The 16523-nt window shown below is 45.2% G+C and overlaps 1 protein-coding gene across 2 annotated transcripts in view; it reads right to left on the bottom strand.

Annotated features, from left to right (window-relative positions):
- evi5l (ecotropic viral integration site 5 like) overlaps positions 1 to 16523 on the bottom strand; it is a 53371-nt gene that overhangs the window by 31293 nt on the left and 5555 nt on the right. For both annotated transcript variants that reach the window (XM_061062332.1, XM_061062341.1), the window contains exons 2-3: positions 3513 to 3908; positions 348 to 537 (exon numbers count right to left, since the gene is read on the bottom strand). In XM_061062332.1, the coding sequence (XP_060918315.1) occupies positions 348 to 537; positions 3513 to 3754 (432 nt within the window). In that variant the 5' untranslated portion in view covers positions 3755 to 3908. The remainder of the gene's footprint in view (positions 1 to 347; positions 538 to 3512; positions 3909 to 16523) is intronic.

Genomic DNA, 16523 nt, shown 5'->3' with positions numbered 1-16523 from the left:
GGGTCGTACAAAAAAGGCAGAGCGCTCAGAAAGAAAGCTGCTATGCGCTTCCTTCCAGGCGGCCACCTGCTGTTTCAAACGCTCTCTTATTGAAAACAACTGAAAAAAAGACGCTGGAACTCAGAAAAAAAAACTCCACAACAACAGGGTCGACAGTCTCGTCTCTTCAGACAGTCAGGAGCAAACAAGGTCATCTGTAGTGACGTTAAACAAAACCAAATTGACCAGAGGTTAAATGTTCCAATAATAATTTTTCAAAGGCAATGCCACTTTAAATTTGGATTTAAAAAATGAATGTGCCCAGCTCTGTGTATCGGAAAATATTGTATCCTGTATCATATCCGTACCTTCAGAAGTTTGTCCTTCTTGCGTCTCCACTCCTCCCACTCGTTGACGATACGGCCCCACAGGATCCAGGTGTCCTCCTCCAGGTGTGACAGGTTCGACGAGGCGGAGGAGCTGGACACCAGGGAGGAGCCGCTGTTACGCCGAGAACCGCTCATCGAGCGCATGGACTTGGAGTCAGCCTCCAGCAACCTGCACAGAGACACGGATCATGAAGAGAGGGATCGGGCTAACAACCTTTGATTCAACCATTTGTAAAACGTTAAATGATTCAGCTTCAATCTTTTCCTCCTCAGGTCGCTTTCAAACACACAAAATATTAGAATCACCTTTTTAAAGGAGCAGTATGTAACTCTGACACCTAGTGGTTAAAACGGGTACTGCAGTCCAGATTCTAAACATCATAGAGAGCTGTCTCCCCCCCCCCCCCCTCCTCTCTAGAGTCCATGCTCACACAGGTCACCATGTGGTGGACTCTGAAGCTTCAGTGTTTATCCAGCTCTGCATGGGTCTGTAAACCTTTCTGTGTACTAACCTCTCTCCATTTTTCAAAAGCATCTCCAATATTGATCCTAGTTTGAGCACGTTTCTGCTCGTGGAGCTTATTAGAAACATGCAGAGGCTTTTTAGGTCGGGTACAATCACTTCTATCTGAACCACTTCTCTTGACCCGCTTCCATCGCTGCAACACCTGTTGACCTGATAACTGCTCTCATATCTGACAAACCGAGGGGTGTCCAAAACGGCCGTGTGGGGGGGTCGCCTTAAAACCGCCTACCTTCTCTGGTCCAAACAAATCCAGATCATTCAGGACCAGAATCTAAAGTTAGAAGGAGGACATACTGGCTGCTGCATTGTTGTCAGAGAAGCCAGCACTTCAACATGTTTCCTTAATGTCTGATCATATAGTAAGGTCACTGATCAGCAGATAATGTTACCTTTGTTAATGTTCCTCGTAAAGATGATTATCTAAAAGCGTGAATCTTTTCCTTTAAACGTTCTTTTCTCGGAGTCGGGGGCAGTGCGAGCGGCGGGATGCAGATATGAAGTGATTAAAGAGACGCTCTCTTTACCCAGAGGCCGCTCAGCTCAGTCCCACTCTGACTCCTGAATGTCTCCAGTCTTTTAAATCACTTGACTCGCACACGCTGACCCCTCTGCTGAAACATGTGATGCTTAAGGAGTCTGGCTCCCTGCACTGAAAATATCTCAGCGAGGAACTTCAGCGTGTGATGTCGCACCACTGCACTGAAGAATCTGCTCATTAAGACACTATGTGAATAATCCTCTCTTCATTTAGTTTTTACATACAGGTATTCACTCTTTGCTCACTTATCCTCGTCCTCTTCTTCTCTTTCTTTTAAAAGTCAACTTGTTACGGCTGAAAAAGTAATAAAAAGTTAAAAGCTAAAACAGTGTATTATGTAATGAGCTTCCTAAAACACTAACCCACATTACTATTTCTGTTAGCCGCTGGTTTTTGTCGCAGAAGTAGGACAAGCAGATTTGTGATTCTGGGTCAAATTAACATTATCTTCTGTCATTTTATACACGTCTCTTTAGACTGGACAGTGATCCCTCTCGCCAAACGACCTGTGTCCTAATGCTTCCTGAACCCGTATCACACAGTTCCTTCAAGAATGACTGAACTACGGTGGCCCTGAAGTGCAAAGCACAACGACAAATCCGAAAACACAAATCTGAATCACAGGTTGCTCTCATGTTTTTGAAATCGACACGCGTAAGCAGCATATCCTTCCGGTTAGAAAGACGGACAGCGTGTTCGTCCAATCCGCGACATACTTTGTCGACCGCAGGTATCTACATTTTCTTATTATTTATTGTGTTTTGTGATTTGTCATTCAGGGCCACCGTACTGAACGGCTTCAGACAGACTTCAAGAAGCTGAAATCATTTGAATCCAGGATGTGGATATCTGAGGGTTTGATTTGATTGGGGCTTCATGTTGTATCATCAGAGGTGATTCTAGAGTCTGTTGGGGCCCCAGGCAAGAAATAATTAGGGGCCCTACAACCTGCATTTATTGACCCGACGATTACTCCTCTTTCTCTTTTTGTCCTGTTTCTGTTTTCTCTCCTACAGACGGATAATTCCTTTTCTTTTTTCTTTGTTGACAAACTTTGGTTTTCACAGCAGTAATTCATGCAACGCTTAGCAAGGCAACGAGAGTGAGTGCTGTCAGATGGGGCCCCCTTAGGGAGGTCTCCTACAGTCGTTGCAAAATTTGCACATTTTGGGTCGCTGCTGTGGTTTAAAGTTTGTGAGCCCTCAGGGGGCCCCCTATACTGGTCTGGGGCCCCGAGCAGATGCCTGCCTGGCCTGTTGACAAGCAGCGCCTCGGTGTATCTTTGTTTAAAGGTGTCATATGTCGAATTTTTACTCTAAAATATAAAAATTAATTAAAAGTTGACTAAACATATTTCATTATTGAGCAAGTAGAATACCTCAAATATTTCCAACAGTCATCAAAGACAGAGAAATCCTTCATTTCTTATGTCTCAGACATCATATGTTTATCGTTGCCATGGAAACAGCGGATGTTACGTCAAAAGACCGCTGCATAAAGAAGCGTGAGCTGCTACTGAAAGCTGCCGTTCTGTTGCTGTTTGAGCTGCTGTGATAAAAACATCATGTAAGTTATACTCAGATACTTTAACATATTCTCTTCCTCAGGCCGGTTTCGCCCCAAATGGACACTGGAGGAACTGCAGTTTTTCTGTACCTCTTCAGTGGCTTCATTTTGTCCTACTGGAGGTTACCACTTGGTTAAAACAGATTTTTTTATTTCTTTATTGAGACAGTTAATTAGCATTTGCATGCTAACATTTAAATCTTATGTCGGAGCAGGGTAAATCTTTGTTGACATTACTGTTACAGTATGTTCTTGGTGTTGGTGAAAGCTTGTAAAAACACACACACACACACACACACACACACACACACAGACTTCAGCATGTGGAGAGAGTTAAAGGCCTGCTGGGCCTCGTTCTGGTTGCCAGGCTATGAACGGACAAAAAGGAGATGATTAGCAAACTCTATTAACGGTAATGTTTAACTATAATTACAGCTAATTTCCTTCTGTAATGATGGGATGGACCTCTCATGTGTCCTCTGTGGCTGATCACCATGGCAACACCTGATCTCACCTGTTCTGCTCCTCCAGTTTGGCCAGCAGCTCCAGCTCATCGGGGCTCAGGTTCTCCGAGTCTGCCGGGGAGGCCGCCGGTGCCGACAGCGCTGCATCATGGGAAGAGGAGTCCGGGCTGAGCACAGGGCTGCCCGTCGACAAGGGGTCCGGGTCCAATCCCGTAGGGGAGGAGGGGCACTCGAGCTGAGGGGGAGCCCCAGTAGAGACCTCTCTCTCCGGGCTGCCGCTGGGTAAAGACATGGCGTGCGGCGGCGGCGGTGATGGAGAGTGATGGGTGGAGCAGTAAGGGTGTAGTGATAGGGCGGGTCCAGTCTCCCTCCTCAGCGAGCCTGGCTGACACCGGGAGTGGCCTCGGGTTTGGCCGTGGAGCCGACGTAATCAGAGCTCTTCAAACCTGCAACGAAACACAGGAGGAGGCGGATGAAGATGATTTTATGAAGCAACTTCCACTTTATTTTCCTCAAGGGGAAATTTGGTTTGCAGCCAAGTGAGAACAAGAAACACAGAAACACCAAGAGTCACTGATTATCCTAACGAGCATGTCTGTCATGATCCACACAGAGAGGCTCCTGTCCGATGGGGATTCAAACCAGGAACCTCCTCGCTAACCACTGCACCACCGATGGATGCATGGATGATTGCAACTTTTGTGGACTGATGCCGATAGCAATTTTTAGAGGAGAAAATCAGTACGGAAAAAGTGGCAAAATTAAAAAAATAAAAAAATATCTTTTTGAAAGAAAACAAAAATACGACGGAGGATTAGGACCATGTTAAAATTTTAATTTTAATTAATTTCGAGATTAAACTCGTAAATTTACGACTTTAATCTTGAAATTAAAAAAATAAACATTTTTAACTTGGCCCTAATCCTCCGTCGTACAAAAACACAAGATACTCTGCAAAAAAAAAATACAAACAGTGACTTAATGGCTTTTATGAGAATCTGTAACAACTTGCAAGTGAAACACTTGACCTTGACCACACACACACACACACACACACACACACACACACACACACACACACACACACACATGATCTGAAGCTGAAGTGTGATTTTGAAAATATTCGATTGAAACATGCTGATACCAGGAGGACTACATTGTCATAAACAAACACAAACAAATCAAATGACAGAGGGATCAAATCCTCTCCTGTCTTTGAAAATCAGGTGGCGAGGCGAGGCGAGGCGAATGCGACATGTTGGATTGTTTAATGAATAGACAGAACTTGCACAAACTGGTCCGACAGGTTTCAATCCATGTGCATGATACCTCTCGCTTCAATAGCTGCTTTTGAAGGAGCGGCCCTGAGTCAACGCCGTGACGTCGTGCTGAGTCATCAGAGAACACACAGAGATGTTTCCTCCACACTACACTGAGAGTTTCCCCTGCGAGGCCTCCAGAGGAACGACTTCATCATGATGTACAGATATGAGAGGAAAGGAAATCACACTAACTTTAAGTGTTGCATAAAAAGATCAAACCTGTCAGCAGTGTTTCTCACATTCTGACCTGATACGCTGTTATTCATCTTACACCAGCCTGTTGCCTTCAGACAGCCTCAGTCACGCTGCGGAGTGATTAGAGTGCTTTAAGAGATCAATCAGATCATAAACAGATCCCATGAATCATTTAGGGAGCTCACAGAGACGAGGCGGACGTCACAGAGCGCAAGCAAGTGGAAAAAACTGATGCCAAACAGATTTCACTCTTAGATTATTGTTTGATTGAGGGCGCTGGTGGTGCAGTGGTTAGTGCGCGCGCCCCATGTGTGGAGGCTCTGGTCCTCCAAAGCAGGTGGCCCGGGTTCAAATCCAGCCTGTGGCTCCTTTCCTGCATGTCATTCCCCACTCTCTCTCTCTCTTTGATTTCCGACTCACTCACGATCCACTGTCGTATCTCTACATTAAAAGGCACAAAAAAGCCTGAAAATAAAGCTTTAAAAAAACGGTGGATTGCCCCGTTCAGGCTGAACATTTAAAAAAAAGACGCCGTCACAACCTCAAAATCATATTCTCAAAATCAAAGCTGCTTTTGTTGTGTGTTATCTTTACAGTGTGTGTGTTTTTTTCTCTCCAGCAAGTTTAGCTAAATGAAGTCAAACTACAAAGATAGACGGTATTAGTGTTTACCCCGAGTGAAGGAGTTTAAGTATTTCAGGGTCTTGTTGTGTGTTGTGTGATTGGCTCAGCGTCGGCAGTAAAGCTGGCGTTGCACCAAACCGTTGTGGTGAAGAGGGAGCTGAGCCTGAAGGCAAAGCTCTCCATTTACCGGTCGATCTTCGTCCCAACCCTCACCTGTGGTCATGAGCTTTGGGTGGTGACTGAAGGAATGCGATCGCAGATAATAGAGGACAAAACTAGTTTTCTCTCCAGATGGTGACTGGGCTCTCAGCCTTAGAGAGAGGGGGGAGGAGCTTGGAGTAGAGCTGCCACTCCTTCACATGGAAAAGGAGTCAGTTGAGGTGGTTTGGGCATCTGATCAGGATCACTCTTGGACGCCTCCCTTTGGAGGTTTTAGCCCGACTTGGGTAGACCCAGAGTTCGCTGGAGGGATTTACATATCCTGCTTAGCCTGGGAACGCCTCAGAAACCCCCCAGGAGGAGCGGGAAAACTTTGCTGTGGAGAGGGAAGTCTGACTTTTCCACTGATGTACGGCCCATGTTAGTTATTGTTTCCCTATTGGCCACTATCAGTTTTCATGTTTTTATCTGTTTTGGAAAATGAAATGCCCATTTTGAATCTGATGCCTGCAACACGTTTCAGAAAAGAAGGGACAGAAAGCAACAAGCGAGTGGAAAAGTTGTGAAACACACCTGGTGGAACATCTCACAGTTAACAGGGTTAACTAGTAACAGGCTGGGTACAAAGAAAAGCATCCCAGAGAGGCCGAGTCTGTCTGGTCGTAAAGATGGGGAGGGGTTCACTCTGTGAAAGACAAGAAAACAAGTCCTGAGGTCTGACGAGTCATATTCTGACTTTCCCTGGACCCTGGACGCCTCCTCCTCCTCTGGGACAAAAAAGGAGAGCGTGTTGTCAGCACTCAGTTGAAAAGCCAGAAGCTGAGATGATATGAGGCTGCATTAGTGCACATGGCCGGGGTTAGCTGCACATTTGTGAAGGCTCCATTAATGCTCAACTATATATACGGGCCAAATAGACAACTTCTATTTTTTTTTTAGGGTAGGCCTTGTTTCTTTCAGAGAGACGATGTGAAACCACATCCTGGAGGTATTAAACAGCATGACTCTGTAGGAAAAGAGTCTGAGTGACCGGCCAATCTATCTGCAGTCCCTTAATGTCACCATTAGTTGTTTGGTAATAAGCAGCAACATGTGTAGTATACAGTTTACTTCCCTGCTGTTCACTCCTCTGAAATATGCATACCAAGAGGAGGACCAGTGGAAATAACATCAGGTCACAAAGACAAACTGTGCAGCTGACCAGATAATGACTCTAATCATACTCTGTTGAATCCAGACACAAATCAAAAACATACACAGAGCCAGTGGTGTGCTCACAGTCAGAATACCCAGCAGAAACAATAATCCAGTCTATTGATTGACAAATAGCAAACCTATGAGAAGACTCAGAGAACAGAGCGCTGAAGAACTGATTTATGTCGTGTAATCGACCATGAAGGGAGAGAGAAGCAGACTGTGTGCAACTACTTTGATGCTTATGATGCAGATTTTTAACTTAAACAAAGAGAAAATTATAGAGGAGAGGAGAGGAAAGAGAGGAGAGGAGAGGAAAGAGAGGAGAGGAAAGAGAGGAGAGGAGAGGAAAGAGAGGAGAGGAGAGGAGAGGAAAGAGAGGAGAGGACAGGAGAGGAAAGAGAGGAGAGGAGAGGAAAGAGAGGAGAGGAGAGGAAAGAGAGGAGAGGAGAGGAGAGGAAAGAGAGGAGAGGACAGGAGAGGAAAGAGAGGAGAAGAGAGGAGAGGAAAGAGAGGAGAGGAGAGGAAAGAGAGGAGAGGAGAGGACAGGAGAGGAAAGAGAGGAGAAGAGAGGAGAGGAAAGAGAGGAGAGGAGAGGAAAGAGAGGAGAGGAGGAAAGAGAGGAGAGGAGAGGAGAGGAAAGAGAGGAGAGGAGAGGAAAGAGAGGAGAGGAGAGGAAAGAGAGGAGAGGAGAGGAGAGGAAAGAGAGGAGAAGAGAGGAGAGGAAAGAGACGAGAGGAGAGGAAAGAGAGGAGAGGAGAGGAAAGAGAGGAGAGGAGAGGAGAGGAAAGAGAGGAGAGGAGAGGAAAGAGAGGAGAGGAGAGGAGAGGAAAGAGAGGAGAGGAGAGGAGAGGAAAGAGAGGAGAGGAGAGGAGAGGAAAGAGAGGAGAGGAGAGGAAAGAGAGGAGAGGAGAGGAGAGGAAAGAGAGGAGAAGAGAGGAGAGGAAAGAGAGGAGAGGAGAGGAGAGGACACGAGAGGAGAGGACATGAGAGGAGAGGAGAGGAAAGAGAGGAGAGGAAAGGAAAGAGAGGAAAGAGAGGAGAGGAGAGGAGAGGACACGAGAGGAGAGGACACGAGAGGAGAGGAGAGGAAAGAGAGGAGAGGAAAGGAAAGAGAGGAGAGGAGGAAAGAGAGGAGAGGAGAGGAGAGGAAAGAGAGGAGAGGAGAGGAAAGAGAGGAGAGGAGAGGAAAGAGAGGAGAGGAGAGGAGAGGAAAGAGAGGAGAAGAGAGGAGAGGAAAGAGACGAGAGGAGAGGAAAGAGAGGAGAGGAGAGGAGAGGAAAGAGAGGAGAGGAGAGGAAAGAGAGGAGAGGAGAGGAGAGGAAAGAGAGGAGAGGAGAGGAAAGAGAGGAGAGGAGAGGAGAGGAAAGAGAGGAGAGGAGAGGAAAGAGAGGAGAGGAGAGGAGAGGAAAGAGAGGAGAGGAGAGGAAAGAGAGGAGAGGAGAGGAGAGGAAAGAGAGGAGAAGAGAGGAGAGGAAAGAGAGGAGAGGAGAGGAGAGGACACGAGAGGAGAGGACATGAGAGGAGAGGAGAGGAAAGAGAGGAGAGGAAAGGAAAGAGAGGAAAGAGAGGAGAGGAGAGGAGAGGACACGAGAGGAGAGGACACGAGAGGAGAGGAGAGGAAAGAGAGGAGAGGAAAGGAAAGAGAGGAAAGAGAGGAGAGGAGAGGAGAAGACACAGGGGAGAGGAGAGGAGAAGAGAGAGGAGAGGAGAGGAGAGGAGAGACACGAGAGGAGAGGAGAAGACACGAGAGGAGAGGAGAGGACACGAGAGGAGAGGACACGAGAGGAGATGGTTTTATTCATTTTGGGCCTAAATCCACACAAGTGCATAATCAAAAACAAAACAAATCAAAAAACAGAAGGAGAAAGGAAAAGAGGATAGATAGGGAAGGAGAAGAGGAAACAAGGAAACAAATAGAGGGGAAGAGAGGACACGAGAGAAGAGAGGACACAAGAGGAGAGGAGCACAGTAACAGTCTGAAGAGGGAAAACAGGATAGGAGAGGAGAGGAGAGGACACAAGAGGACACGAGAGGACACGAGGGGACACGAGAGGACACAAGAGGACACAAGAGGACACGAGGGGACACGAGAGGACACGAGGGGACATGAGAGGACACAAGAGGACACAAGAGGACACGAGAGGACACAAGAGGACACAAGAGGACACGAGAAGACACAAGAGGACACGAGGGGACACGAGAGGACACGAGGGGACACGAGAGGACACAAGAGGACACGAGGGGACACGAGACGAGAGGAGAGGAGCACAGTAACAGTCTGAAGAGGGAAAACACTACACAGAGAGGAGACAAGGACGACATTCATGCATAAAAAGCAGCCCGATCAAAAGAGCCATTAACGAGCCACCGAGAGCAATCACATTAGTAAAAGAGCTCGCTCAAAGGATGAGTCTAATGATGTTTTCATGTCAAACCACCAACACACGTGAAGAACGCTAAAGAAGCAGTGGTCACCCGCTCAAGTGAACCTATAGTGATGCATCACGTCCTCTCTGAGTCTGACTGTGCCGTTACAATCGAAAGCGAGAGCAGTGTCAGTCTGCCTTTTCTTCTCAGATTAAATCCTCTGACAGATGGGGGGGGGGGGGGGGGGGGAGCCTGCAGGCGCTGAAGCATCTGCCATGTCAGTCACACATTCACCTCGGCGCCAGCAGAGACGTAAGAGAGCTCCGTTAGTGACAACATTTACATCCCAACGAGACGCTTAGGGATGCTTTCAAACGTCTGTGATCCTCGAAGCTCCTGGGAGGTACTAACTGCTGTGCACGAGAGACAACCATTTCAGCTGTTGCGTTTTGGGTGACTTAAAATGCAAACTTTTAAAAACAGCAGCGTCTCCGTTGTCGTGATAACTGGCTAAATGCAGTTCCTTTTGAAAATAGACACATTTTGCACAAGTGCATAACGGTTCCAGTCAATAGCAATGCGTGAGTAGGGTACAGTAATAGCGAACTCCTAAGTCCAGCTTGTGATTTTTATTTTTTTTGTGATATCCTTTATTAATCCCTGAGGGAAATTCGGGTTTAAAATCTGTTATTTATAGGGACATGCTTCTCACACACATAGGACCGAATCACACGCATGCACAAACAGGACCTGTGGACTTGTGTGGAAAATGTCGAGCGGCATGACTCCCACCCCTCATCTTCTTCTCGTTGTAGTTTAGTGGTAAGACCACGTCATCGACCGTCCACACAAACATTCTTGTGTTAGCCTGTTTTGTATGTTTACACCTCACCACTCTGAAGAAATACATGCTTATGTGCATGCTAAGCTCCAAGGAAGTGCTCCTAGTGGCCTAAGATGGTATTGCAGCTCCATGTGACGACATTGGTCACATAAAGACTTTTCCCAATACGCTTACATTGTGATAGAGACGTATATACATCAGGGGATCATTATTTTTTAAGGTGCATAAACTTCCAGATAACAACACTTAAAGGCTTTCTATGTGATTTTTCACACTTAAATATAATATAAATCAAGTATATCCTCTGAAAATAACTCTGTGAGTCATGACTGTCTACAATGGGTGTAACACCCGAGTCCCACTGTCTGTGATGCTTTCAGAGTTTTCAGAGTCCTATCTTCACTTTGTTTACATCGCCAGGACGGCCGGCTGACTCCTCCCCTCGTGTATAAAAGTTGTTTAATTGAGGGACTAGAGAAAAGAAGAATAACATACTGTACTCACTGCTTAACTGTGTTTCTAGATCACGCTCATTTCAGGTAAATTTACATGCAGTGTGAAGATACGAGCATAATAAAGATCGCTAGCATTAGCATGCTAACACAACAATGCAGCGTGAGTTGTTTTGGTTTCATGCTGGTGCTCAAGGGCGACATCTGCTGGATCAAAAAATCGCATATAAAGCCTTTAAACAACCCCTTTTTTTAAAACATTAAGTTCTAAAAGTTGCATATTTTTAGACATAATGAAATTGCATCAGAGGCATGGGACCGCGACTCCAAGTGCTCATGCTCTATGGCCCCAGAGCCAGAGAAGATCTGGGTACTTATCCGGTTCTCAAGAAGAACAGAAGATATCCAGAAGACTGAATTTTTGCTTCATGCAGCACTGAGCAGCTTTCATTGGAATGAACGGGCCTCTAATACAGCATCCAGTCTATAATACATGGTGCATGTACATGTCGTTTCATTACAAGGTCACACCGCAAACTACTCACAGGGACGTCTGGGTCAACTTGCTCAGCCGGCTGCATGCCACCGCAGCCCAGCCCGGGGTAAGTGGATGAGTGGATGGATGGACTTTCAGGCCATCTTTGTACTCCCAAATCCCAAATGGATGTTGCAATTTGAATTATGCATTTTAAGAAGCCAAAGAATTTGATATCAAGGGCATCATCAAATAAAAGCAATACAGCGTGTTTAAAAATGATGTAAACATGGCGCCGTGTGCAACAGCAGTCAGTAACGACAGGACAAAAGAAGCTGCATCCAAAGAGGCTCCAGTGCTTCACTGGGTTTTTCAGCTGTGTCACTGTGGCCCGACCACACTGCAAAAAGGTGTGAGTCATGCAGGACTATAACAGAGTGGTGCTTAAACGTGTGTTTTGGACCCCTCACACACTCTCACTCACACACTCACAGTTAATGGAAGGACACTGTGAAGGTCTCTGACAGAGCAGAACAGGCCAGGTTTCCTGAGATTGGCTGTTGCTCTGTATATGACAGCAGGCCAGCTCTCATGTTAATGAGCTCTTCAGACAAACTGCAGAGGACGGACGGATAAAGGCCACTTCAGGTGCTTTCTTTTGAAGTCGCCTTTTCAAGCATGTTTAGCGTGTGTGTGTGTGTGCAACGTGATATGATACCGTACAGGAGCAGGTGAATCTTCATGTGTGTGTTCATGTTCCTTAAAGGCAGAATGTGCGACATGTTCCATATAAATAAATCATAAAGTCTATCCTGTGTAAATGTGTCTCTGAGTCATGACTGTCTACAATGAGGGAGAAGCTCGAGTCCCGCTGGCTGTGTTGTTGTCAGAGTCGTGTTTACATGGACGGGACGGCCGGCTCCTCCCCTTGTGTATAAAAGCTGTTTTAGTCAAGAACTAGAGAGAAGAAGAAGAACATACTCACTGATTATTTGGATGTTAGTAAGAGTTTTTAGATCACGCTCATTCTGTGTCGCTTCATGTGCATTGTGAAGCTACAAGCTAACTAAAGAGCGCTAACATTAGCATGCTAACACAACAATGCAGACCACATGCAATTGCAGCTCGAGTAAACGAGTAAACAAGTTTGTCCGCCATTTACACTTAATGGTGTTTAATTATGATGCGTTCCATTTGATAACTCCTTTGTCTAAACTCGAGTGTAGAGGGGTTGGAGGTGTGTCTCTGGAGGAGAGCGGAGGCTTCAGTATGGAGGAGGCGTGGCCTAAACAGCAGTTTGTTTTGGTTTCATGCTGGTGCTCAAGGGCGACATCTACTGGGTCAAAAAGTCGCTCATTCTTCCCCTAAGCTCCACCTCAGTTTGTGTGTTGGTGTTTATTTTTGGTCTCAGTTATCATGTGAGAGAGATAAATAGATCATGTTGGTTTATTTATGTTTAGCTTCAGATATTACCATAACTACGGTATTGTGCAAAGTACGCCTGAACGCATCCTTGCTAAGCTCTCACTGTGTACAGAAACAGACAGCCCTATTGTTTCCTCGTCTGACCCCCCCCTGCACACACACACACACACACACACACACACACACACACACACAAAGACACACACACCACCTCTTGTTATTCAACATGAACCCTGTCCCTTTGCCCCCTCCATGTTTTTCTATGTTCTGCTCTTGCTTTGCATGCAGACCTGAATGCAGGATGTGTCTGACTTACAAAATACATCTCGCCGTCGTGAACGAGTCTTTCACAGTCTCCATCTGGGCTCGTTGGCATTGAGCTGGTCTGGGGGGGGGGGGGGGGGGGGCAATTAAAATCAGGAGGCAACAAAAACAGATACCCTCTTTGATCTCTTGACAACACCCACCAACAACCAATCAATCATCATCATCTTCTGTGTTTGCAACACAACAGACGTACAGGAAAATGAAAAGCTATCACAGACAGGCAGAATGTTTCCCCCAAGAGGCAAAACCCTAACCTTAACCCGATTTATGAAAGCTGAGAAATCAGCTCGTTGTTAGAGGGATACAGACCGCCATATTGTGCACACCCTTCCTCTCTCTCTCTCTGTGTGTGCGCGTGTGTCTCGCCCTCAGGCGGTCCAGCCCTCACATTTAAGGCGACCTCTTCATTAATCCGTAGCTGCTAACCTCGCTGTTGGTCCTGATCATGATTTCATGTTTGCTGACACGTGGAGCCGTCCATTTACACGCTGTTTATCCACTGGAGCCCTTGTGACGGCGGTTTTGTTACTCAAAGTGTCCCATTGTGAAGCTGTCTCCGTCAGTGTTTGTGACAGCCATGACTGGAATCAGAGCGACTCGATTAGCTCACAGATGCACAGAATTAGCCCACACTTCGCATATTGACCCGTTAAACAACACACTCTACTTATGGTACAAGGCCAATGATGTGGAAAGCAGTTACCGATCAATTAGTGTTCAATGAGAGACGGCTTCTAAATGTGCTAACAGGATCTGCCTGGCTGTGGTGGAAAGCAATGAAGGACATCTTTTCAAATTCAGGGCTTACTGGAAGAACAGAAATGCTTTGCTTGAGTGCTTTCATGTTTGGCATCTTATTTTAGAGGAAAATATTTTACAGTATTTGTTAATGAACTATAGATTCTGCTTGGTTTTTAGGTTAAGACTTAACAAACAAAACATACATTTGTATAAGTACAATACAGTCTATATTAGCTCCTCTTCAACAGCTACAGAATTAGCACACAACAGATATGATGTTGCATATCACAGATAAAGTCTCTGTTAAAGTTCCAGTCAGTGAGATGTGTAGTGAGTGAAATGATAAAGGTATCTTACTATCTGATCATTAAGGAAACATGTTGAAGTGCTGGCTTCTCTGACAACAATGCAGCAGCCAGTATGTCCTCCTTCTAACTTTAGATTCTGCTCCTGAATGCTCTGGATTTGTTTGGACCAGAGAAGGTAGGCGGTTTTAAGGCTGACCCCCACACGGCCGTTTTGGACGCTCCTCGGTTTGCCAGATATGAGAGCAGTTATCAGGTCAACAGGTGTTGCAGCGATGGAAGCGGGCAAGAGAAGTGGTTCAGATAGAAGTGATTGTACCCGACCTAAAAAGCCTCTGCATGTTTCTAATAAGCTCCACGAGCAGAAACGTGCTCAAACTAGGATCAATATTGGAGATGCTTTTGAAAAATGGAGAGAGGTTAGAACACAGAAAGGTTTACAGACCCATGCAGAGCTGGATAAACACTGAAGCTACAGTGTCCACCACATGGTGACCTGTGTGAGCATCAACTCTAGAGAGGAGGGGGGGGGGGGGAGACAGCTCTCTACAATGTTTTTAATCTGGACTGCAGTACCCATTTTAAACACAAGGGGTCAGAGTTACATATTGCTCCTTTAAGTTAAAACTGCTCTGTGGTGCAACCAAACAATAACACAACTTAAGTTACAAACTAGCTTAATTTACATGAAGCATTCAGTGTGAACTTTTCCTTACAACAGAGAATTTTAATGCTGTGCTTTTACATAAACAGGTACTTTGTTCACCACTGCTGCCTGAGCTGTTCTGCATTGAATCCGGCTGTATGCTGATGACACTGCAGTTTATATTCATGACTCTGCGCGCTTGGATAGCTTCCTATTAAAGGGGACATATTATGAAAAATCCACTTCTACAGTGTTTTTGAACATATATTTGGGTAACCTGAGTGTCTACAGACTCACAAAATGTGAAATAAATCCATCTAGTCCTTTGATTGTAGTCTGCATAAGTCTCACAACACCGAGAAAAATTAGCTGGTTTATACAGGGTCACAAACCTCCTCTGGTGCTTGATTCATGTTATATTTTGACCAAAGCACAGAACAGCTGTTTCATTTAGACCACAGGGGACTGTTTGGAAAGGTGGAAAAAGGGGGATAATATGTCCTCTTTAAACCTAAGAACTTCAGCCTTCCAGCATTACCATCCCTGTAACGACGACCTCTTCTCCAAACAGCCCTCATTTACCAAAGTTTGAGATGCCTTTGGTTACTCTCTCATGTTTTATGCTATGCATCAAATGTTAGCCATTGGAATCATCATTGGTAAGCCACTGGACCGGCTGCTGCGTGTAATGACTGTTTTCCAGATTTGGTTCTCTAAATCCACTGACCATGTTCCCTTTATATGACTAATGCTTTCCTGCTCTAAATTTAGTTAGTATCCCTCTTCCAGATAATGTGACTCCCCGGAGTGCCTGTCCAAGAGGAAATTGACAAGAAATAGCCTTCCCCATAACCCGTCAATTTATTTTAAGTACAGTCAAGCATCTTAATCTAGTCTACTCCTGAATGTTTGTGAATTTGTACTCACACAACCGAGATCACGCGCTAATCTTAAAACGGGATTACATGAGCGTGTCATGGAGGATGACCTCTGCAAACTGGGTGCTACCACAGACACATAGCTGCTGCTTATGATGTGATTCCAAAGCAATGATTGACGGTAGCTGCCCTGCTGCATTTTATATCAGAATTTCCTTGCATAACCGTCACAAGAAACTGATCGGTAGCTGCTATTTACTTAGCTTCTGCAATTCCAGACATCTGTTATGTTCCTCGCGAGGAAGGAAGCGTTCATCTGAAACCACAAACATCCTCCCAGACAAGATCATTAAGATTTTTTTTGCAAGATTGTTTTCTTGTAATTCTTAAAGCTTCCTGAGAAAATGAAAAATGAATGTGACCGTTGAGATCGTCAGATGATTTGGCACATGTTCACAGAGACACAATAAACTGGGCTGAACTTACAAACCAGAAAAGAAGATGTGCACAAAGCATGAAGGGGAAATCAGGGCCAACTCTTATAGCATCCTCATTGTTTACTCCAAAAGCTCAGGTCCATTGATGAGCCATTAGCTGACAGGATGCTTCACATTACTGGTTGATTGTGCAAAGGAAGAACCATCAACAACATCTCTCACTCAATAACTCGGCTGGGATGTTAATCATAGTCCCACGGATTCACCCTGCAGTCAATCATTCCCTCATGCTCAATTTAAACAATAACTCGACTTAGCTGAAGAAACGCTGACGACGCAGAAACAGTTAAAGTCATACAACATGTTAGTGGTGAAGCCATTTTCTTATGAAATGTTTTCCCTTTCAGTTCCATAAGGACGTTTTTATTACGATTGTTTTCAACCTTTTTAAAGGCTAAAAGGTCAAATTAAGAAATATTTCATACACTTTCTATGCGATTTATCATCTCTCAAACTCGCAGATTCATCTGATTTATTAAGTGGAATTGAAGTACCCAGACTTACTGCATTATTCTCACACAGTCCTGCTGGTCCTCTTACTTCCACAACCCAAGAGAGAACACTGGGTTAGGGTAGATCAAATAACTGATGAAACAGGTGAATTAAT

This window comes from Labrus mixtus, chromosome 2 (genome assembly GCF_963584025.1).
Source record: "Labrus mixtus chromosome 2, fLabMix1.1, whole genome shotgun sequence".
NCBI lineage: Eukaryota > Metazoa > Chordata > Actinopteri > Labriformes > Labridae > Labrus > Labrus mixtus.
Note: the sequence above shows the minus strand (reverse complement) of the source record. Positions and strands in the feature narration are given on the sequence as shown.